This window comes from Metopolophium dirhodum, chromosome 3 (genome assembly GCF_019925205.1).
Source record: "Metopolophium dirhodum isolate CAU chromosome 3, ASM1992520v1, whole genome shotgun sequence".
Lineage (NCBI taxonomy): Eukaryota > Metazoa > Arthropoda > Insecta > Hemiptera > Aphididae > Metopolophium > Metopolophium dirhodum.
In genome coordinates, this window is record NC_083562.1 from 17,674,573 (window position 1) to 17,697,828 (window position 23,256).

At 28.6% G+C, this 23,256-nt stretch overlaps 4 protein-coding genes across 7 annotated transcripts; all 4 read right to left on the minus strand.

Annotated features, from left to right (window-relative positions):
- Positions 1-4,063: 4,063 nt before the first annotated feature.
- LOC132941196 (uncharacterized) lies at positions 4,064-13,319 on the minus strand. Of its 4 annotated transcripts, none has more exons than XM_061009139.1 (12): positions 12,847-13,319; positions 12,593-12,766; positions 12,397-12,449; positions 12,265-12,300; positions 12,090-12,180; positions 9,275-9,436; positions 8,983-9,042; positions 8,818-8,895; positions 8,646-8,702; positions 8,340-8,571; positions 4,933-5,099; positions 4,064-4,407 (listed from the first exon to the last, which is right to left on the minus strand). In XM_061009139.1, the coding sequence occupies exons 3-9, from the start codon at positions 12,430-12,432 to the stop codon at positions 8,659-8,661; spliced, it is 507 nt and encodes a 168-aa protein (XP_060865122.1). In that variant the 5' UTR covers positions 12,433-12,449; positions 12,593-12,766; positions 12,847-13,319; the 3' UTR covers positions 4,064-4,407; positions 4,933-5,099; positions 8,340-8,571; positions 8,646-8,658. The 4 variants fall into 4 exon arrangements, with proteins under 4 accessions (XP_060865122.1, XP_060865121.1, XP_060865120.1 ...); XM_061009138.1 differs by having other exon boundaries at positions 4,066-4,407; positions 8,340-8,568; positions 12,094-12,180; positions 12,265-12,316; XM_061009137.1 differs by having other exon boundaries at positions 4,067-4,407; positions 4,940-5,099; positions 12,094-12,180; positions 12,265-12,316.
- Positions 13,320-18,885: 5,566 nt separating this feature from the next.
- Positions 18,886-20,154, minus strand: LOC132940571 (uncharacterized). Its single transcript, XM_061008302.1, has 4 exons — positions 20,136-20,154; positions 19,457-19,662; positions 19,223-19,385; positions 18,886-19,144 (listed from the first exon to the last, which is right to left on the minus strand). Exons 1-4 carry the CDS (start codon positions 20,152-20,154, stop codon positions 19,023-19,025), a joined length of 510 nt encoding a protein of 169 aa, XP_060864285.1. The 3' UTR covers positions 18,886-19,022.
- An 871-nt stretch (positions 20,155-21,025) lies between these two features.
- LOC132940572 (uncharacterized) lies at positions 21,026-21,967 on the minus strand. The gene has a single exon (XM_061008303.1). The coding sequence runs from the start codon at positions 21,965-21,967 to the stop codon at positions 21,026-21,028; it is 942 nt and encodes a 313-aa protein (XP_060864286.1).
- LOC132940573 (uncharacterized) lies at positions 21,967-23,256 on the minus strand. The gene has a single exon (XM_061008304.1). It carries the CDS (start codon positions 23,254-23,256, stop codon positions 21,967-21,969), a length of 1,290 nt encoding a protein of 429 aa, XP_060864287.1.

Genomic DNA, 23,256 nt, shown 5'->3' on the forward strand with positions numbered 1-23,256 from the left:
AAAATATTTGACTTCAACCCATATAAATGTTCTAATTTCATTTTTCAATTCGTTGATAATATATGAAACGAATTCTTTGCTTGGGCAGCAATGTTTTAGAAAATTCAGAAAATGCAGTTTATATTTAAATATTATAAATAATAATTTCTGATGCATTCATGCTGAAGAGTGAGGGGGTGGACAATCAGCCGAACCGAAATCTAACATCTTAAACACTTAATATAAACAATTTTTCACACACGCGTCATGGTATGAAAATAAAAAATATTTATAATTCATATTTATACCGATTTATGCCGATCTTCTATATTAATAATAATTATAAATATATAGCAATAACAAATCATTTTTGAATAGCGGCCCACCTGAAAGTTCCCAGTATCCCGCCGGCACAGTCCGCCCCTGGTTCATATTGTAACCAAAAAATCTATTATAAACACAGTTACTTTTTATCGATATTATAAGTTAAAATTTGGACGAAATTACATATTAAAACCAAGAAGAACGATTATAGTTATTTTGTTGTAATTTAAAAATAGTAGGTATTCGCGGATTTATGAAACTTTTAGAGTATATTATTATAATTTATATACACGATGACACTTTCAAATGTAATTTTTTGGGCAAAAATGACTTTAACCTACTATATTGTAGGTACTAATGCCTAATAGTAAAAGAAATTACTTTAATCTCAGTATAAGTTATTAGTTAACGATATCTTTGCTCAGAATCGTTTTTCGTTTGTTCGTTTTGTATTTTAATAATTTATCCATGGATATGTTATTATTACTAATAATTATAGTAGGTGTGTTTGTTCTATTTCATTAATTATTTTAATACTATACCAATAAATTATATATAAATTAATAATTTTTGAAGCATTGTGTTCGAAAAAATTTAAATAAATGTGATTTTAATTAGAGTCTTAATTTAATTTGAGTCTAACCTACCTATATGTAAAAAATAAATAAATTTAATAATAACTGTTTAACTTTTAGGGACATAAAAGGTAACAGATTCGTGTATGTAGTATTACACTATTTATATATAGGTATATTACGAGTATACGAGTATATGAGTAGATGCATTATTCATAAGTGCGCACACGTCAGGATAGGCTGCAGTTGACCATTCCGTGAATATTACTTTTATGTGTACTTGGTTATACGTCCCTAATCCCTATGATTTAGAATATATAGATATTAGGTGAACAATAGAAGTTAAGTATGTGACACTAAATTAATAGTTACCTATAACTTATAATAACGTTGTATTTGGAACAAAAAATTACCAGTTATTAATTAAAATTGTATCTTATGAGTTTATGACTATTATCAGTTATAAGCTATAACATATATTTCTATAAATTAAACCAAAACATATATATATTAAGTACCTTATATAGGTAAGCTCCTATTAATTATAATTATTCTACGAACAGGGACTGGAAAAACGACGACGACGTTTATATCTTGCGTATTTTATACATTTCTGGTTCGGAACTAAAATATGTGCATACAACACTTGGATAGCACATTTTTCGTGACATTAAATATTTATTTTAAGTCTTAAAAGTAAATTTAAGCCACAAAAGAATATAAAAACAAACTTACTTTAATTATCGACTCTTTTGGCGGAATCCGTGACGTGTGTGAACTGCGACGCCCATGAGGAAACGCTCCAGATTACAGAACTTAGAATATTGTAATTTATGAAAAATAAAATTGCATGAAACGCAGTAAGTTTTTTGCTCATGTTTTCTTTGCTTATTGAAATTTTAGAATTTTTAATCGACTGTGTCTCCTGCAACGATTTTGAGATTTGCTATAGATAAATAAATAAAATGATATTGATATTATACTAGGTACGCCAATATGATGAATCCACGGATATTATATAATGCGACTTTTTATATCAAAGAGTTCCGTGTTAAGGACCAATTTGTTTATTGAAATTTGATATGACAATAAAACAAAATTGGTTTTAAATTTTGAATTTGAATTATAATAATATGATATAGGTATTATTTAAATTATTATTTTAGTTTATCAATTTAATTATTGATTAAGGTGCACCATGGTGAATAGATATCAGAAGCACAAGAATTTTTTTATAAAAGTATATTGTATTTTATGAATTATTAAATAAAAATGTGATGACTGGATTTTAGAGTTAACATAAAGCCATAAACGTATACAGTAAATTCATCAAATACCATAATACCAACTAGATTTCTAAAACTCTAAGTATATAATTTAAGATTCTGAGCGGATCGATGACTGTATTAATTTTATAATGATGTGTTCTTTATTTTTTTAATATTTTCAATTATTTTTTCTTGTGGTCTGTGTAAATATATTTTTGGTGTTTTAAGGCTGCTGTAAGATCAATTTATGAGAATCCTTGCATTAAATTGTTAGGATTATTTGATATGAATAATTATTTTATAGAAGATACTTATTTATAGGTAAGTCGATCAGAAACTATATTTACACTGAATATGTTAATAGTAAAAAGCTATTAAAATATCTATTATTTGTATTTGTTTGTTAATAATAATTAAAACTTAAATATAAGTAGTTATCTTGTTCCTTTCATAAAATGTTTTTTAATTATTTTTACGAAGACGGTCTCGCGTATTTTATACATTGCGCTTTTGGGATTAAACTTATAAATGCTTCTACGTAACCCAGTTAACAGATTGTCCGTGGCAATAAATATTTAATTTAAGCCTAAAAAGTAAATGTAAAATAGTAATAATATGAAAACAAACTTACGCGTAAGCATCGACTCTTCCGGTGAAACCTAGCTAGAGTGCCGCCGCCGCCGAAGAAACTATCTTTATCCATCTTCATCTCGCTCTGAACTGAAACTTGAAAGTATCAAAATATATTATGAAAATAACCTGAATACCTGATCATAACGAAATGTGTGAGTTTGTGTTAAAACTTACATTATAATGTATACGGCTCATAACTGTCGGTCTACATCGATGGCTTATTACTTATTTGTTCACTGAAATTATTAAAATTGTTTATCGTCGCCGACGAATGTCGAAAATTGACGATTGCCATAGATATTATAAAATATATTATTTACTATGATAAATCCATAGAACTTTATATTATACTAAGTATCTATACAGTCTATTGATAAATATTAAATCGTATGTACTTTTACAGAAAGTAGGTACTTTGTGATCAGCAATGTACCTATTCTGGTTATCTATTTCAGTTATAGTTCGCATTCCAAATTTAACTGTGCGAAACTGGTCCGCAAGTTTATAGACATTTTATTATTCGAATGCATTATCCCACCAGTTACTCTAGACACAGTGTTTGAGAAGTTATATTTTTTTGGTACCTAATTAAATTACAATATGAATTATTATAAGTTACCTATGTAGGTACTTGTCCAAAACTCGACTACCGGGATTTAAATAAAAAAATGTGATTTATAGGTAATCTATTGGCTATTGATCTATTATAAAATAGAAATTTAACCTACCAATAATATCACGTTTTATCAAAATCCATTTTAGTTTTTGGTGTAACTTTAAGTCAAATGATCGTAGATAGCTCCCACATAGCATGCAAATATTAAATAAACATAAAATCAAAGTAGGCAAGTCAATGTTTAACCCTGAATAAGTATTGCCAACCAATTGGATATCAACTAAATTAATGTTAATTTAACACACTATAAATATGAAATGACATGGAACTCAATATGAAATAAGTATATATACTTTAAGGTTTAAAAAACCTTTAATCGTCAAGGTTCGTTAAGTACTCTTTAAACATTCCTTAATATTGTTTAATATTGAATAGATATTCTTTTAACACCAATATAACTTTTTTCACCTCCGATATATGTTTGTTGAATATTGAGCAGATTGTCGGTTTTTAACTAAAATATTCTAAAAAATAATTATATAGGTATATTTACAGCAATTTTTATACAATTAATTAATAGAATATTTACAGCAATTTTTATAAAATTAATTAATAGAATATTTAATAATTAAAATGTAAACTTAATAATTGCATAAAATTTCTTTATTATTTCAAAAATATTCAAAATATTTAATGTATTACATATTCAACATATATTGTTAAGCCCTATAACAATATAATAATAGTAAAACATAATGTACCTATACATTTATTTAGAATATAATATAATAGTATATATAGTTGAAATATGATATAACTAAAAGGCAAACCTAGCCTAGCTATACTATATTGTACATAATAATTACAAAATTAAATGATATTCATATTCAATGAAACATTTCTTTTTTCTTTTTTATGTTGAATGGTGCTTGAATGAGATAATACTTAATTTATTTTTCAATTTCATCGGTCGATGATTCATTATTCAATCGTTTAATTGATTTAACAGCATCTGGACAATAAAACAAATAACAATAATAATTATAAAAACAAAAATTAATAATTGCATTTTAATGGTAGAAGGCATATTATTATAATATATTAAACACATATTCATATTCCATCCATTAAACTCATATAGACCGGCATATATTACATTTATATGTATAATTATTATTTTAGATAATATAATATATCAAATATATAGGATTAAATTGCTTGAATCAAAGAAAAAGTATTAAATCATAGTTATAGCATTATTAAAATAGTTGTTTTGGAATTAAACATTTTGTATGTGAATTTTTGTAATTATTAAGTTCCATAAATAACTTATTGACTAAAATATATAATGAAAGTTATTAATTTAAAAAGGTAGCTGTTATATAAGACATTAAGAGTAAAACAAATTCTTAGTTATATTATATACTACCAGTTATTCATAATATTATAATATAATAGACAAAGAGAAGTAATAGAAGAATTTATGAGTGCATATTACGTAAAAATAAATAATATATTTACAACATATATAACTTACTAAATACCTATAACTTTTGAAATTGATAGATTTGCAAAACATTTTTTTTTATTTGCTCTGCCATTAAAATAATAGAAGGCTAAGATGTTGTCAGTGAACAAATATCCCATGATTCTTTTGACCATGACTTTGATACTTTTTCCGCCAAGTCCAGCTAACTGTTTAGTCTAAAATGTAATAAACAAAAAAAAAGGTGGATAAGTGGATGTCGCTCTGCTGTACGGTAGGTTACAAGTGGGTCACTGTAATGGATGGTGTTAAATTTGAATTCAATGATATAATATCATTGTATAAGAAAAACGATTCTGAGCGAAAACGGTCAGTCACCCTATGATATTACCAAGTATATTTGATGATATTATTGTGAATAAAGTAATTTATATATAACCTATTAACGTGGAGCCTTGTTTTAAATTTTCAATCCTTAGCCATAAAAGTTAAACATTTTATAAATTTTTAACCACAAAATAATTAATAAATTATAAATTTGATAAATGTTGTCAAAATTTGAACTTTAAATGCTTATAAAAAAAAATTGTGCAAATGTATTTTTAATATTTTTCAACTGCTATTAAAACGATATATCAGGAGTCTTGTATTAAATTTTTACACTTTTTGGCCCAACAGATAAAAATTTATTGATATTTATAGAAAAAAAAACTAAAAAAATTGAAAACTGACAATGTCCGTAAACAGCTCAAAAAGAGTCAAAATATTTTCAACATTTTATAGTGTATAGAAAATGCTAATATAAACATTCAGTGAAATTTTCAAGTATCTACAGTCATTCGTTTTTTAATTACAATAAAATAAAAAAAGGTGGGCAAGTGGATGTCGCTCTGCTGTACTGTAGGTTACAAGTGGGTCACTGTATAATGGATGGTATTAAATTTGAATTCAATGATATATCATTGTATAAGAAAAACGATTCTGAGTGGAGACGATATGTCAGTCTAGGTATAAGACATATTATACACTTATCTATGGTATTAAAAAAAAAATTGACCTATAATAAATTCCAAATTAATCATATCACAATATCCATTAGGTACATATAACGCGTTATACATCAACAACAAACCGTGATACTATCATCATAATATATCGATGAAAATATTACAAATTAGAAGTTTCAAGTGCCCACGAATAATATTATACAATCACAACAAAATAACTAAAATAGTTATTCTAGGTTTTTATGTAATTTCGTCCAAATTTGAACTTAAAATGACTATACAAATAAACTGTGCTTGTGTATTTTTTAGATTTTTTGGTAACCGAATTATCTATTTACATGGAATCTTGTTTTAAATTTTCAATCCTTAGCTATAAAAACTGAACATTTTATAATTTATTAATTACAATGGTTGATAATTTTCGAGATTTTGATAAATTCTGTCCAAATTTGATCTTTAAATGCTTATAAAAAAAAACTGTGCCTATGTATTTTCAATATTTTTCAACTGCTATTGTAAAAATATATCAGGAGTCTTGTATTAAATTTTTACACTTTTTGGCCCAACAGATAAAACTTTATTGATATTTATAGAAAAAAAAACTAAAAAAATTGAAAACTGAAAATGCCCGTAAACAGCTCAAAAAGTGTCAAAATATTTTCAAAATTGTATGGTGTATAGGAAATGCTAATATAAACATTCAGTGAAATTTTCATGTATCTACAGTTATTCGTTTTTGAATTACAAGAAAATAAGGAAATCGGTACATGAGAAATCGAGTGAATATCTAATGTTGTAAAAATATGAATTTAAAACGCTCATAAAAATTTAATTTGACTTTCTTGTAGAAATTTTTTTTTTGATAAAGTTAGACAAACTTATGAGGAATCTTGTATTAGATTTTAAAATCTTAGATTTAAAAAGAAAATTTTTTATGAATTTCTAACTCAAAATAATTTGCAAATTTTCGTGATTTTTCCGTATTTTTTCAAGATTTGAACTTTAAACGTGTATAAAAAAAAACTGTGACTAAGGATTTTTAATTTTTTTCATCTGCCTTTGAAACAATAACCTAGGAGCCTTCTATTAAATTTTCAAGCTTTTTTACCCAACAAATAAAATTTTATTGATATTTATAGAAAAAAAATTTAAAAAAACTGAAAACTGACAATGTCCGTAAACAGTTCAAAAAAAGTCAAATTATTTTCAAAATTGTATTGTGTATAGAAAATGCAAATATAAACAACCAGTGAAAATTTCATGCATCTACGGTCATTTGTTTTAGAGTTACACCAATAACCAAAATCGATTTTGTTAAAAATCGATTTTGCGTAAAAATTCCCGTTTTTCCTTAATTTTTCTTTTGTTTTTCACATCGCTTTTGAAAACTACTGGGAAATTAAAATTTTGACCTCCCCAATGCACCAACGATATTCACTTTCCCATCGAACAAGATACTGAAGTCGAAAATCGAAGCATTATTTCGACTACTTATCGTGTACACAGACACAAAAATAAAAAAATAAAAAAAAAAAATAAAAAAAAAAATAAAGAAATAAAGTTTAATGTCATAAAATATTAAACATTCCATATAGGTAGTACTATAAGTATGTATATTATTATAATATAGTGATTATATCTATAGTAAAAATATATTTACATGTTACCTAAGTTAAGGACCTACTAAAATAATGTAGAATAGGAATAATAAGATATTAATAACCATTTAATAATTTGAATTTGATAAAAAATATATAGATTTAATGTAATATGTATTTAATGTTACTAAGTCAAATCATTTTATTCTTTAGTAAAAACTTTTAATTTTAACCTTTAAAATCATTCAATAAATAAAAGCTATACATATTTCTGTAACACAGAAGTCAACTAACACAAGTCCATTTTTTCAAATATTGAGTCAGTTCTATTGTTGGAATATTCTTTCTGTGATCTGTTTAATTGTATTTTAACGTAAGTCCAATTAACAATAAATGTATAGATAGTAAGAAGTATATTAACTTAAGTCCTAAACTATGATAGAAGTATAGAAACATATGTCTAGAGTGATACATAAGAAAAGTAAAGCGAAATAATATTTTTGAAATATACAATTGTAAGTGCATTGCAATACAAACATATTTGTATTGTCTCTCCAGTAAAAATGTCATTTTTGTGACTTGCGTTACATGACTTCTGTGGTACAGATTTATTTAACGAGTATTTAATTACATAAAAATGATTTATCATAATTAAAACTAGGCATGAATGCATAATGAAAATATGTTTCACAATAGGTATATAGTTGTTATACGTTTTGTTAACATTAAAATACATTTGTAATCGATTTAGTCTAAATAATTGACTTGAAACATTGTTTCAAAAACCATTAATTTAAGAAAAAAATTGTCTATATTTTATGAAGTCCAATAAATTATAAATGAAATTACTTACCAATGATGCATGGTATTTCTTATCTGTTCTTTTATATTGTCTAATGTATCTTCTTCATCAATTGGTAATAAGCAGTCCAAATTAGAATATTCTAATGTAAGATCATTAGATTCAACATTATAATTGTGTGAAATCTGCCCTTCGACAACCAATGTCAATTTTTCATTGATGTTTCTAATGCTGTGTTTCAATACTAAAAGATTGTATAAAATGAGTTCCTTAAATTGATCTTCTGAAATTATATATTATACATCATAATTAAAACATTTAAAAATAAAACATTAGAAGGTTACTATTTTTACATACCTGAAGAATTTTTTTATTTATTTGGTTTTGGAGGCGTTTTTTGTTTATTTTCTAATACTGCAACATAATATAAGAAAATACAATAAGTAAGTAGGTAACATAATCCTAGTAAATTGTAATTATTGAACAGTTATAATTATATATTATAATTATATTATATTTTTAAACTAACAAGTAGTCAACGGTTGGCTTAAGTTATCTGGTCTAAATAATTGCTTGGATACCGCAGATCTCGCCGCAGATGCTTGTGCTATATTAGAAATACAAATTAATATGTAATGCTTTTCTTGTTATATAGGTATAGTACAATTTTGAAAAACACTATTAATAATTTTACCATATGTTTTTAATGGTGAATACTTCTGAACAGTAGAAGGAGAAATTTCTTGTGAAAGATCTATAAAAACAAAAATTAGTGTAAAACGTTTGTAAGACTATATATCAGCGTATTATATACTAGCCTTAAAATCATATTATTTATATATACTAACAATGGTATTTAGTCATCTTAATAAGAGGTGCTGATTTAATTTTTTTCTCTGTGTTTTGAGTGTAATTTAAAATATTTTTAATTTTTTATATGATAGAAAAATTGCATTTTAATAGAACTAATTATTAGGTATACATACGTGATTGAAAAATTTCAGGAGATGGATATACTTTTCTAGGAGATTCAGATAAATTTCTCTTTTTGTTTTTGTCTGCTCTTGCCAAATTATTAGGAGAAAGTACAAAATGTTTATTTCTTCTATAAGGTGACACATTTTTCACCATGCAGAAATTATCATCAACTGTAAACGGAAATATAATTAAAATTTTTTTTTTGTGAAACAGTTTGGACAACTATAATGAAATTATTCAAGTAACTAATATTCTACAAGTATATTACGTAATTCCCCCAAAAACATGATTAGAATAAAATAGTATTATATATCGATGGTGTTTTGTTAAAAGGGCGTATACCACCAAAAATGGAAAAATAGATATTGGAAAGAGTTTGAGCATACTAGGAAACGAGACTACTTACTAGGCTGTATGAAAAGATATGATGCAAAGAGACAGTATACTACTCATGAAAATAACCGTTTTAATATGTACAAATATTGTTTTTCTTTTAATGATACTACTAAAGTTGTTTGCAGAAAGTTTTTATTAAACACATTGAATATAACTGAAAAGTTATAAAGATTTACAAGGGACAATAAAGTTGGTATAAGTTTATCGAAGACTGACGACAGAGGTAAAAAATCAGCACTTAACAAAACCTCTGAAGAAGTTATAAAAAGTGTTAAGACATTTATAAATAAACTACCAGCTGTACCTTCCCACTATTGTAGGAGTTCCTCGACTAAAAAATACATTGGCAGTGAATTTCAGAGTTTAGCAAATGTTTATAGAATCTATGTTGAAGATTGTAAACTAAACAATAACATAACAACAGTTTCAAGTGCAATATTTCAAAAACTATGGAGGGATCAATATAATATTGGTATACATGTTCCTAAAAAAGACAAATGCACCAACTGTGAAGCTTACAATAACAGAGAAAATTTAACCGAAGATGAAAATATGATACAAAAAAATCATCTAAAAGAAAAGCAATATACCTATGATATATTTAAAAGCGATCAAGAAAGAAGTGGAAAACATGGATTTCTATGTTGCAGCTTTGATCTCCAAAAAGTATTGAATACACCTGCTGGTAATAGTATGTTATTATATTACTCTAGAAAATTAGCTTACTATAATTTAAGTGTATATGAAAGTAACTCAAAAGCAGGATTTTGTTATTTGTGGTCAGAGGTTGATGGTCTTAGGGGATCGAATGAAATAAGCAGTATTATATTTTCATATTTGAAATCTGTTGATGAGAGAAGTCCTATTATTCAGGACATAGCTTTGTACTGTGACAGTTGTCCTGGGCAAAATAAAAACCACAAAATGATTTCAATGCTACATTATTTTCTTGCAAGATGTTCAAACAATATCAAAACTATTACTATAAATTATTTACTTCCTGGTCATACCTATATGCCAGTAGACTCAATACGTGCATGCATTGAGAAAAACATTAAAAAAAAAATTATATGGGCCCCTTCTGAGTGGGCAACAGTAATTAGAAACTCTAGAATAAATGCTGGTCCCTACACAACAATTGTTTTAAGCCATACTGACTTTTTAGATTGGACTTCTGTGTGCAATTCAATTTTTAATAAACCAAAAATGAAGGATACTAATGATTGTCAAGTAAAATTCAAAGCAATAAGAAGTATTATTTTGGTACAAGATAATCCAAACAAAATTAAATTTAGTTATTCATTTGAAAATCAGATTTATAATATTATTGACTTGGAAGCAAACAAACAATTAAGATCATCTGATTTAACTTTATTAGCTAGTCCAAAACAACTATACACGAATAAATTGCCTTTAAATCGAGAAAAATACAAGGACTTAAGTAATTTATGCACCAAAAATGTTATTCCTATATGTTACCAACAAGAATATTTAAATCTACCATATAAATCAGCAATAAGAGATAATCTTCCAGAAACTGATGAAGATGAGTAGATGTAAAACTATAATGGATTTTAAATTTAGTTACCTAATACATTTTAAATCTAAATTGTATTATGAGTTAATTATTTTAATTTGTGATAAAATAATATATTTGTTCTTTTTATAATAATAATAGCAAAAGAAAATGCTTTTAGTTTGATAATAAGTTTACAGGATTTTGTATCATGATGTATTTTAATAGTTATGATTTATTTTTTTTAATTTGTAATAATATTATATTTCTTGTTTTTACAATATTATACTTATTTTTTTTTTTAAATATTAACTGTTTTTTACTTTGTTGTTTATAGGTATATAAATTTCTTTGATTTTTTAACAATATATTTTTGTGTTTTATAATAACATGTTTGCTTTCCAAACATTTTCAATTATAATACAAATAATAATATTATTATTATTATTATTAACTATTATTGTTAGGTAGGTATAATAAAAACAATGATTACTACTAGTTGTACAGAGGCTTTCAGAAAATCTGTAATGCTAAAAGGGCGAATACCACACAAAATAACTTTTGACAATAAGAAGTTCAAAATATTAAACTAGTATAAAGGGCGTGTACCACATGTATACATCTTTAAAGTACAGGCGTTCGAAAATCTATGTTGTAAAAGGGCGCATACCACGACTACTATCACTTTGAATGATGATAACTATAATTCACATATTATGTTTAAGCATTTGAATGATATGTTTTATCAAATTATCAACATGTCTTCTATATGAAGATATAACCGAGATCAACCTATTTTAACGGTATAATCTTTAAAAACACTATTTTGCTCGTCCTAAACAATTTCAATTATGTGGTATACGCCCTTTTGACAAAACACCATCGATATATAATATATTATAGGTAGGTACATACTAGATTCAAAAACTGGAGTTTTTGATGGTGATTTGACGAATGTTCGTATATTTTTTGATGGACTAATGAGCATATCATCAACACAAGCTGTAAAAAAATATGAGTCATTAGAAATGAATATAGAGAACATAAAATTAAATATACTATATTAATAAATCATTGAAAACTTACATTTCTTAGACAGAGAATTAATGTTATTTGTAGGTACTGGAATTATTATCACCTACAATAAAGATTTTTATCAATTTTGAAGTACAATACATTTTAGGTAGGTATAGTCATTATAATTATATATTTACTTACCAGAATCATAAGCTGGTAATTCATAATTATTGTCATCGCATCAGTTTCAATGTCTACAAAAATAAAATAAAAATAATACACATTTTATAAACATAAGTTAATAATTGTATAAAGTACTATTAATAATAAAATATTTTTTTCCAATATTAATTAAATTATTAAAGAAGGTATACTCTACATAATATAATCATCTTACCTGATTTGTCGGCGCCATATACCGTTTTTTTGTTATTACTGCAATTATTACCAGATTTTGATTTTTTTCCATTATTTGTATTTTTTATTTTAGAATAATTATCATCTTCAGAAGATGATAAATCCGAAGTGATCAATTATTTTTTGCATTTCGTTCGAGCAACAAGAAACGATTCTAAAATGTATATCAAAATAATTATAGGTTATATTATTATAAAATGTAGTTATTATTTTGTAAAAAAAATATAAGCTTACAAATATTTGTAGACATATAATATTGTAGTATTTGGTATACATTGGTTTTTAATAAAACGTTTCACATGGGTCTTAGGCCAAGCACATGTATCATCTTTAAACCATGTGCTAGGTACAACATCTACTCCATTATCTTTAAAGAAGTGAATAACCGACCACGTCATATTGAATATTGTAAACAAAAGTAAATGTCAATCAAACGATTATATTAAAATAAATTGCATTGAATTCCAAATTACCGACATCAGTACGTACTATTATAACAATTAACAATGTGAGTACACGAATAACAATTTATAGAGCAGGTACGTGATAATATTGAACCGTGATTCACTGGCGTCGATTATCGAAGCAGGTTAAGAAAACACGTTGAGCAATAAGCCGTTAAGGTTTAACAACAAAATGTTCTATGACGCCATGACACCCATGACGATGACAGAAAACTATAAAAGTAAACGAGCCGAGTAGCCGACCTCGCGTCCCGTACCCCACCTATATGGCAGTACCGTTTACGAATACGGGTAAACAAGGTTGTAACATCAAGTCGGTTATTAGCTCGTTTCCTAGGTTTAGAGACATCGCAGACTACATACTTTATATCGGCCGATAGTTTAGTCGGGTTGGGCTACTATCGCGCATATTGGGCCAACTAAACAGTTTGGTTGGTGGTGAGTACGCAAACTAGCTTGGCTAGTCGGCCGACTGCTCTGGAAAGATTTTTCTAGTTGTACTGAATTCTGCTGACGATAGTAGTCGATGTTTAGTATACCTTTCGTTTAAAAATGTTGTCAAGAAATGTTATTATTGCGTTAATACAACGAAGACGGATTATGAAGAGAATGAAGAAGAGAAACAGAGAATATTGGGTGCATCCAATCTATAGTAGTAGATTATTGCATGGAAAATTTCATACATTGCATTCCAAATTATTGAATTTCCCAGAAAAGTTTTTTGGCTACTATCGTATGAGCATAACAAGCTTCAATGAACTCGTCAAATTAATTGGACCAGCAATAGCGAAGGAGAATACACAGTTAAGACTCTCTATACCTGTGGAAGAAAGATTGAGTGTTACGATACGGTAAGATAAACCACAAAAATTATTAATTCTCTTTTATTATTTTATTAAAGTTAAAACCGCAAAACTAAGTATATTGAAAAAAAATAAAATAATATATATATAATATTATTACAATGTTCATAAGTCATATATTTCCGTATCATCTGAAAAATTAGAAAAATGAGAACGAACTGTATCATTAGAATTTTCTGACGATGGAGTATTTTGAATATCTTGAAACGTAGGCAAACTGTGTGGTGTGGTAAAACTGGACGTATAATTTGAATGCTGAGATAGTTGTGGTGGTGGCATGATGTTACTCCCTGGATGATATACAGGATAAGACAACGGTCGCTGTAAGACATTGTAGCTACTTGTTGATTGAGAACTTGTCTCAAAACGCCTTGCTAGTGTTATTTGTTTAAAAATGTTAAGAATACCAATTTTAGCATCGAGTTTTTCTTCTGCGTTTAATTTCTGGAGTGATGGGACAAGAGATAAAGCAAAATTTGTATCTTCATCAACCGGCTGATTTAATGCTTTTATTAATGCTTCGTCCAACTCGTCTGGTTTCGATACATTTATAGTCCTCTTTTTCCGATTAGGAATAGGTGTTGAAGTGGTAGGGCCAGTGTCGTTATTATCGTTGTCGTCTTCGTCTTCATGAGAATCATTTGGTTCCAGGTTACCTTCTGTTCGCCGATTTTCCATACAAGGAAGTAAAAATAATAATTTTTCAAAATACACATATTTACGCCTCTTGGTTGCAGCTTGTCCTGATTTTGTGTTTTTTTGGGCGTTTAATTCTCTACGAAAACAAGTTCGTAAATTAGCCCATTTTTTTTGCACTTCATGACCTGAATAATAATAATGAAAATATAATTATAAGTACAATATATATTGACCAAAAAAATTACATTTGAAAATTTCATTGTGTGTATAAAATATAACAAATTAACCAAAATCGTTATTATTGGTTTTAATATGTAATTTAGTCTACAATTGAATATAAAATATCTGTAAAAAAAAACTGAATTTATTAATTTATTAAATTTTTTGGTTACAGTATGAACTATTTATGAGGATCTTTGTTTTAAATTTTCAATCCTCAGTTATAAAAACTGAATAATTTATAATTTTTTAATTCTGATGATTGATAATAATGTTCGAGATACTTTAGACAAATTTTGTCAAATTTTGAACTTAAAATTTAATGTGAATTTCTTGTAGACATTTTTATTATAAAGGTAGACAAACTTATGAGGAATCTTGTATTACATTTTGAAAACTTAGATTTAAAAGTAAAAAAATTTTTATGAATTTAACACAAAATGATTTGCAAATTTTCGTCATTATATTACGTATTTTGTCAATATTTTAACTTATAACTTATATCTATAATGCTTTGATCAAAAAGTATTTGAAAGTATTTGAAATACAAAAAAGCGGGTAAGTAAGTGGATGTCGCTCTGCTGTACAGTAGTTAGTTATTGTAATGGAACTATTAAATTTGAATTCAATGATATAATAAATATTTAATTATAATTAATTCTTTCCAGATATTTGGCTACCGGAGCTAGTTTCAACTCGTTGTCTTTTGAGTATCTAATGGGAGCTTCTACAATACGAGATATAACTAAATCTACATGTGAGCAAATATGGAACATACTTCAACCGTTATTTATGGCAATCAAACAAGAAGATGACTGGATTAAAATTGCTGACCAATTTTATACTCGCACAAACTTTCCCAATATCATTGGAGCGATAGATGGCAAGCATATTAGGATGATACAACCAGAACATTCCGGAACATCATATTTTAATTACAAAAAATTCTTCTCTTGCGTTTTAATGGCTTGGACAGATGCAGATTATAAATTTGTTTACATAGATGTTGGTTCTTATGGAACAGCTAGTGATTCAGAAATATTTAAAACATCTGAAATGGGAAAACGGCTTTCTGAAAACCAGCTTAATATTCCCTCCGGGAGGCATTTGCCAAATGATGATGACGGAAATGTCATTCCATTCTCTGTCGTTGGTGATGAAGCGTTTGGACTTGGAAATCACATTTTAAGACCTTATGCAAAAAGAAATTTAAACTATACCAAGCGAATTTTTAACTATAGACATACAAGAGCTCGTCGTGTGGTTGAGTGTACATTTGGGATTCTTGCAAACAAATGGCGTATATTTCACCGCCCAATTGATGTGAATATCGATTTTTGTGTTCGTATTATAAAAGCCTGCTGTGTTCTTCATAATTATGTACGTATCAAAGATGGAGTAAAATTTACAGATACTCTCTACAATTGTCCCATGGATAACTTATCGATAATTAATGAAAACAACCGTGGGAGAAATAATATGGACAGTGTGCGACAGTACATGTCTTCATATTTTATTTCTCCAGAAGGCGCCATTTCATGTCAATATGACAAAGTGTAATAACTAATAAATAAAACTATACATTATCTAATTCTACTATAGTGTATACTCTTATAATTTTAAATGTAAGCCGATGTTGTATTATTTGTTAAAACTAGATTAAAATTAATAACATAAAAATAATCACTGCGACATCGTTATCGCAACGCTGTGTCGTGGAAACTTTGATATAAGTAGTAGGTAGTTATTTTTAAAAAACGCGTTTAATATATTTATACTTAACAAAATTTGGTATCTATTGTACGTATATTTATATCTATTATACTATTATTATACTTATACGTAATTATAATTATAATTTTAGAACATTATTAGTAGATTATTATTTTTCATTTGATAATGAATTTGATTGATGGCACTCATGCCATTGCTCTTACCTTGTTTTGTTTTTTCCTGGGCACCAAGCTCATTCCAATCGGGAATAACTACTTCACACACTTCTTCCCATAGCTTTTTCTTTAGATTTATATCAGAGTACTCTTTAAGTTGTTTTTTATATAGTGCTGGTCTCTTTTCAATTTCTTCTATCAAATTTTCGATAGACGTTTCCACGAGCATCGACATCGTGCGACAACGTACTACCTTCCCTCTCCAAAGCTCTGGCGAATCGGCCGAGTCGGCAGACTAAAAATCGGCAGAGTGCGCGCGTGAAATGATCGCCATACTGATTAAGCAGTCGGCCGATAGTTGACCAACAGTTCAGTTTGAAGGCAATCGTGTAGTCCATCAAACTTATTTATCGGCCGATTTTAAATCGTTATAATGTGCGCTCTTGCATACAACTTTGTACTGATTAAGAACCCGACTAAACTATTGGCCGATATAAAGTCTGTAGTCTGCGATGTCTCTTAGACTTCAGATCATAGGTAAACGTTAACACAATCAGCTGATCAGCGTCTTTGTTGTTGTTTAACGTTCCGTTTCCCGGGTTCGGGTTTTCGTGATTAGATCAGTACCAGATACCTACAACTTATTAGGTACCTATAATATTATTTAATACAATAATATAAAATATAATATTAATATTGTGTGGTTGTAATACATTTACCAACACAGATAATATAATATATGTATATAATATTATACATATATATTATGTGCTTACCAAAGTCCCAAATGGCAAATAGACGATATTAAATAATAACAACTCTTGAGATTTGTAAACTTGTAACTTTTAATGAAGTATACTCAATAGTCAGTATCTGCTTCAATATGAATGGTTTGAATAGGGAGTTAATTTATTTTTATGTATCAGACATAGAATAAGCTAACATGTATTCGTATATTTCATAGGTACATATTGAAATATAATTACTAATATCCCACATAACATGCCAACTTTTAATTAATGTCGTTATTTAAATGAATGTTAAGTTTTGATTGAGTAGTGATCGTTTTAAGATGAAATAAAGCTCGCATAAATCTTATTTGGACCAAAAAAATAGATCGAATGAACCTTTATCTACAATGTTGGTTGAGTGTCATAAAATAAATATCTATTTAACCTGTTAAAACCATTTCTTCAAGATTTATTTGACCTCGATATGATCATTTCTTAATTGGTATTGGATATTAATTGAACTTTGTATAATTGAATAAATATTATGTTAATTGAACCTTAATATATTTTATATTCTAGCTTAACTAAACCATTAAATATAGATTAAATGACATACATTTAATGTTTGTTTACCTTTAATTGAATGGTATAAATAGTTCAATCAGAATTATTATTACAAGTTTTATTTATATAATGAGGTTATAGCCTTATAGGTAGGTATAGAGAAGACTTAACTAGAGGTAAATAATGATGATTGCAAAATTAATTAAAATACTATATTTATCATATAACAAATGAAAAAGTGAATATTATCCACAGTTTATGTGTGACAATGCTTTGTGTAGAACAAGCAAAGTAAATAATAAAAAAATTGCCTGTGATACAAATCATGTGATTATAATATAATACTAAAAAAAACTTGCAAAATATTAAAATGTAAAATAAAAAAAATAAAAGTGTATCATATAACTTCATAACCATAAAAAAATATATGAAACCACATTATATTTAAACAAATATTATAAGTATAAAAATTAAATAGAATGTAAATCACTGGTTATGTAAATGATTATTAATACTATTAAATTATCATAATGTAACAAATGGAAAAGTGAATAACATCTACAATTGATTAAAACAATAGCAAAGTAAATAATAAAAAAATTGCAAGAAATACAAATCTTGTGATTATACAATATTAAAAAAATTTGCAAAATATTAAAATATAAAATTAACAAAATAAATGTGTATCATATAACTTCATAACCATAAAAAAAATCATATATGAAACCACATTATATTTAAACAAATTATTAGTGTAAAAATTAAATAGAATGTAAATAACTGGTTATGTAAATGATTTTATACTTAGCGTAGTTATTAATATAAAAAAGAATTTAACGTTTATGTTATACATTTGTTACGTAATTAATCTTTCAAATAGGTATAGTGTATATTATGATTGTTATTTATAACGTTTACCTAATACCTATTGTTTTTAAAATTTCATTTAAAATTATAATATCAGTATTAATAAGTATACAGAAATTATTATATTAAGAAATTCTGTACACTATAATAATATATTTAGGATTATTATAAAAATTATTTTCCTGCCTTATCTTTAATTTTAAATGGAGTTTGAATAAGAACGTACTTAATAACCTGATCAATTTCATTAGCTGCGTTATCAGCATTGGCAAATTTTTTGATTGTAAGGACAGAATCTAAAAAATTAAAATTCTAAAAATGAATTAATTAATACAAAATCAAAATTACTATATTGTTATTTAAGTTTAACTTACCAAAAATAATTTTATTTAGAAGCAATTTCTCAAATGGTCGTTTTTTGTTACCACGACCACTATATGAAAATTCACATAATATTTCTGGTATAAATAATATAGCCATTATTCTTTTTGCCATAATTTTTATTGACTTTCCTCCCACAGATGATAAACGTTTAATCTATGACAATAAAAATATATAACTTATTTAATAACAGTTCATACACGTATGAAATTCTTAAAAATCTTTACCATCTGATACCGATAATGTTTATTGTTAGACAAATCATTTTCTAATTCTTCCAACTGTTCCTGAGTTTTGATTGGTAATTTATTATCTATATCACCAGTGTCATATATACTCAAATCCTTAGTTTTTGTCAAGTTGTTTTCCTGCATTGATCTTAATTCGTACTTTATTGTTACCATAAAATTTAACAATTTTGCATACTGATCATCTATTTATAAAAAAAAAAAATTAAATAAGATAATAATATATATTGGTTTGCGCCTAATTAGTAACTTTGCTAAAGCGGTATCCCTAGTATTTAATTTTTATGGTGGGTGAGTGAATTGAGAATGCTTAATAATATATATTATAATTAAATCAATCATGATATATAATATATTAACCAATATATCGTCCCCGATCATGCAAAACATAATAAGTCCAAAACTCGATTCTTCTGGTTTATTATTATATAGAATTCAGTTCAAATGCTATACATATGCTATATTCAACTAAGTCCCAATATTATTTAAACATGTTAAATAAACAATTTAAAATTTAAACTAAGCCCATTTAAAATATAGTTTCCTAAATATGAAGAACACACTAGTCCATGTAAACTATATGCAAGACTCAATGTTGCGTACCAAGTCTCGTTAATAGGTAACGGGATTGTTGGCCACGCGATGAATATAAATTTACCGGTGATGGTGAACCTCATAGAGTTCTACTGTGTTTGACGAGAGGTGGTTGAAAGAATAACAACGCTGGTGTTTAGTGTAGAATAAATAAATAATAATTTTGAGGCTGATACGAATAATCACATTACATATATAAACGGTGTTAGTAATATGGCAATAATAATAATAATAAGAATAATAGCAAGTAGTAAAATACAATAATAAATAAGTTATAGCAAGTACAATAATAGATATAAGTACAGTTACAATAATATGGCGTATAGCTGACTCACGACAACCGTATGCGCGATGGCCTGGCAATAGCTCCAAAATGGTTGATGAGTTGAGATGTGTGAAGTGATGGTGATGGACAATGTTGACGTATGTAGATCGTATTTAGATTGGTGTGCACATAGGACGTGTATTACCAATAAATAGTCACTGCATCACACGTGACAAGGCGCATGATGACGCTGGCACCACAAGGATATAATAGAATCACTTTGTCGTTGAATATTGATATGTATATAATAGTACAATATACGACGGATTTATTCCCTTTGAGGACGTCGCGACGATGTGTGACAATGTGGCTGTCCGTGCGACGACTGGTTGGCCGTGGCCTAGAGTCACGGCTACGATATACGTGCGTTACGTTATATAACGCCGTCGTGCATAGGACTCTACGCAACATACTCCCCCCATTGAAAGGGTAGGTTGCTTTCAATTATTTTAGTCTTCCTCCATTTTTGTTGAACATCTCCCCTTTTCACGGTCCATCCAATACGCATTTTACCGGTTATATTGTCGTAATAATTATATAATGCAAATACACGAAAATAATATAAAATACAAATTAATAATAAAAATAATTCACCCACGTAAACAGGAAAATAATAGGAACAGAAGTAATCACTTATCAAGAGGAAGGATGGCTAGTTTGACTATTGGTCGTGTGAGGGTTCCATGTTCGGTACGCACTGTGGCTACACGGACCACACCATCTGCACCCGGGTGAACTTGTTGTATGCGACCAAGTTTCCAATGTATAGGTGGTTGATTCGGCATGTTTATCAATACCAAATCGTCAACCTTAACATTTGGCTGATTGTCTACCCATTTTGTGCGTCGTTGCAACGATGACAAGTACTCTGTTGACCATCTTTTCCAGAGTGATTGATACATTTGTCGTAGGAGTTCCCAACGATTGAGGCGATTTTGAGGTATGTCAATTACGTCCTTTTCTGGTATTTCAACCATTGGATGACCAATAAGAAAGTGACCTGGAGTTAGTGCACGATAATCATTAGGATCAGCAGACAATGGAGTTATCGGTCGAGAATTGAGTAGAGCTTCAATACGACTTGTTAATGTGACCATTTCTTCAAACGTTAACCGTTGAGTACCCACAACTCGTTTTAAGTGATATTTTGTGGATTTTACGGCCGCCTCCCACTGGCCACCAAAATGTGGGGCTGCAGGAGGGTTAAAATGCCACTTACATGAAATCGCATTCGTATATGTTGTCTTGGCGGTGGAGTCTAACATTATGTTACGTATTTTTTGGTCTGCTCCTTTAAAGTTCGTTCCACAGTCAGTGTAAATGTTTGATGGGGTACCACGTCGAGCGACAAAGCGTTGTAAAGCCGCCAAAAACGTATTAGTTGAAAGGTCAGAAACCACTTCAATGTGTACAGCTTTGATAGTCATACACACGAAGATAGAAAGGTAACACTTTATCGATCGTGAGTTCTTACGACGGCTCTCAGCTAGGATAAGTGGTCCAGCAAAGTCGATACCAACGTGCAAAAATGGTCGGCATAATGTTACTCGACTGGATGGGAGGTCGGCCATCATAGGATGAGTAACCGACGCCCTATGGCGAGCACACACAACGCATTTGAAGATAACGTACCGTATGGCAGATCGACTGGATATATTATCCAATAATAACTTGATAGTAACGATGACATTAATTGAGGTCCAGCGTGGAAGTGATTCAAGTGGAAATTACGAATAATGAGTGTATTCAACGTACTTGATTTTGGCAACAATATTGGGTTTTTTGTTTCTGGTGATACCAAAGCATTTCGGAGTCGTCCACCCACCCGTATAATGTTGTTTTTATCAATGAACGGCGCAAGTTGGGCAATTGAACGAGGAACTATCTTTGTAGTAGGTACTTGTAGGATCCTCAACAAACTTACGAAGTGTACTGATTGTGTCATACGAATGATCGGTAACATCACATTCGAAATTTCTTCATCGGAGATAGGGTCATATATATATTTGGGTGCGACGTATGGAACACGTTTCGTGCGCGTATGCCTTATAAACCGATACATGATGGCGGTTACGCGTTGCATACGTTTCAATGACGAAAAACGTGTGAACCATTCAACTTCCTTTTCCGGCACCACCATTAAGCACGCGTTTGTTGGATCCGAATAATCTGGCAAGTGTGATGGTTGAATTGGTTTGAACGATGTGATTGGCCATTCAGAGTCCGGGAATTTTAAAAACGGAGGCCCCTGCCAATATAAATGTTGGTCATGAACCTGTGATGGGAATAAACCTCTTGATACACAATCCGCTGGGTTTGACTCCGACACAACATGTCGCCACTGACAAGTCGGTAGAATTTCGGCAATTTTTGCAAGTCTGTTGGTTATGAATATTTTAAAACTCGACTGTGGTGATGTGAGCCATGATAACACTATGGATGAATCTGTCCAGGCTAATGTTTCTGAGATAACTATATTACCTTTAAATGTGTTGGTTAACCGGTGTAGCACTTGTGCTAATAATAGTGCACCGCACAGTTCCAAGCGTGGTATAGTCAACGTGGTCTTGGTGTTGCTAGTCTTGGAGGGTGAAATCTTTGATTTGGCAGTAATAAAATGTATTAGTACACGCCCATCCTGGTGAATAGTGCGCAAATAGACCACGGCGGCATAACCTTTCTCCGATGCATCTGAAAAACCAATAAGTTGCACGCTAGTGAGCTTCTCGGTGGGAATATGGTGACAAATTTTTATACCCGAGACCATGTGCAATTCAGACTCGTACTGTTTCCACAGGTCAATTAAGTGTGACGGTAATGGCTCGTCCCATTGAAGACCCGCTTGCCAGAGTAATTGCAT

What these genes read in the sequence shown, in the direction of transcription:
- LOC132941196 (XM_061009138.1), bottom strand. Translation starts at nt 12,432, where the DNA reads ATGACAATAATTATGAATTACCAGCTTATGATTCTG. An exon ending in TTCACCATTAAAAACATATG is followed by an intron (nt 8,896 to 8,982) that starts GTAAAATTATTA and finishes TTTCTAATATAG; the next exon opens with CACAAGCATCTGCGGCGAGA. An exon ending in AAGCCAACCGTTGACTACTT is followed by an intron (nt 8,703 to 8,817) that starts GTTAGTTTAAAA and finishes ATTATGTTGCAG; the next exon opens with TATTAGAAAATAAACAAAAA.
- LOC132940571 (XM_061008302.1), bottom strand. An exon ending in AACATTATCGGTATCAGATG is followed by an intron (nt 19,386 to 19,456) that starts GTAAAGATTTTT and finishes TTATTGTCATAG; the next exon opens with ATTAAACGTTTATCATCTGT. An exon ending in TCTAAATAAAATTATTTTTG is followed by an intron (nt 19,145 to 19,222) that starts GTAAGTTAAACT and finishes TTAATTTTTTAG; the next exon opens with ATTCTGTCCTTACAATCAAA.
- LOC132940572 (XM_061008303.1), bottom strand. Translation starts at nt 21,967, where the DNA reads ATGGCCGACCTCCCATCCAGTCGAGTAACATTATGCCGACCATTTTTG.
- LOC132940573 (XM_061008304.1), bottom strand. Translation starts at nt 23,256, where the DNA reads ATGCAATTACTCTGGCAAGCGGGTCTTCAATGGGACGAGCCATTACCG.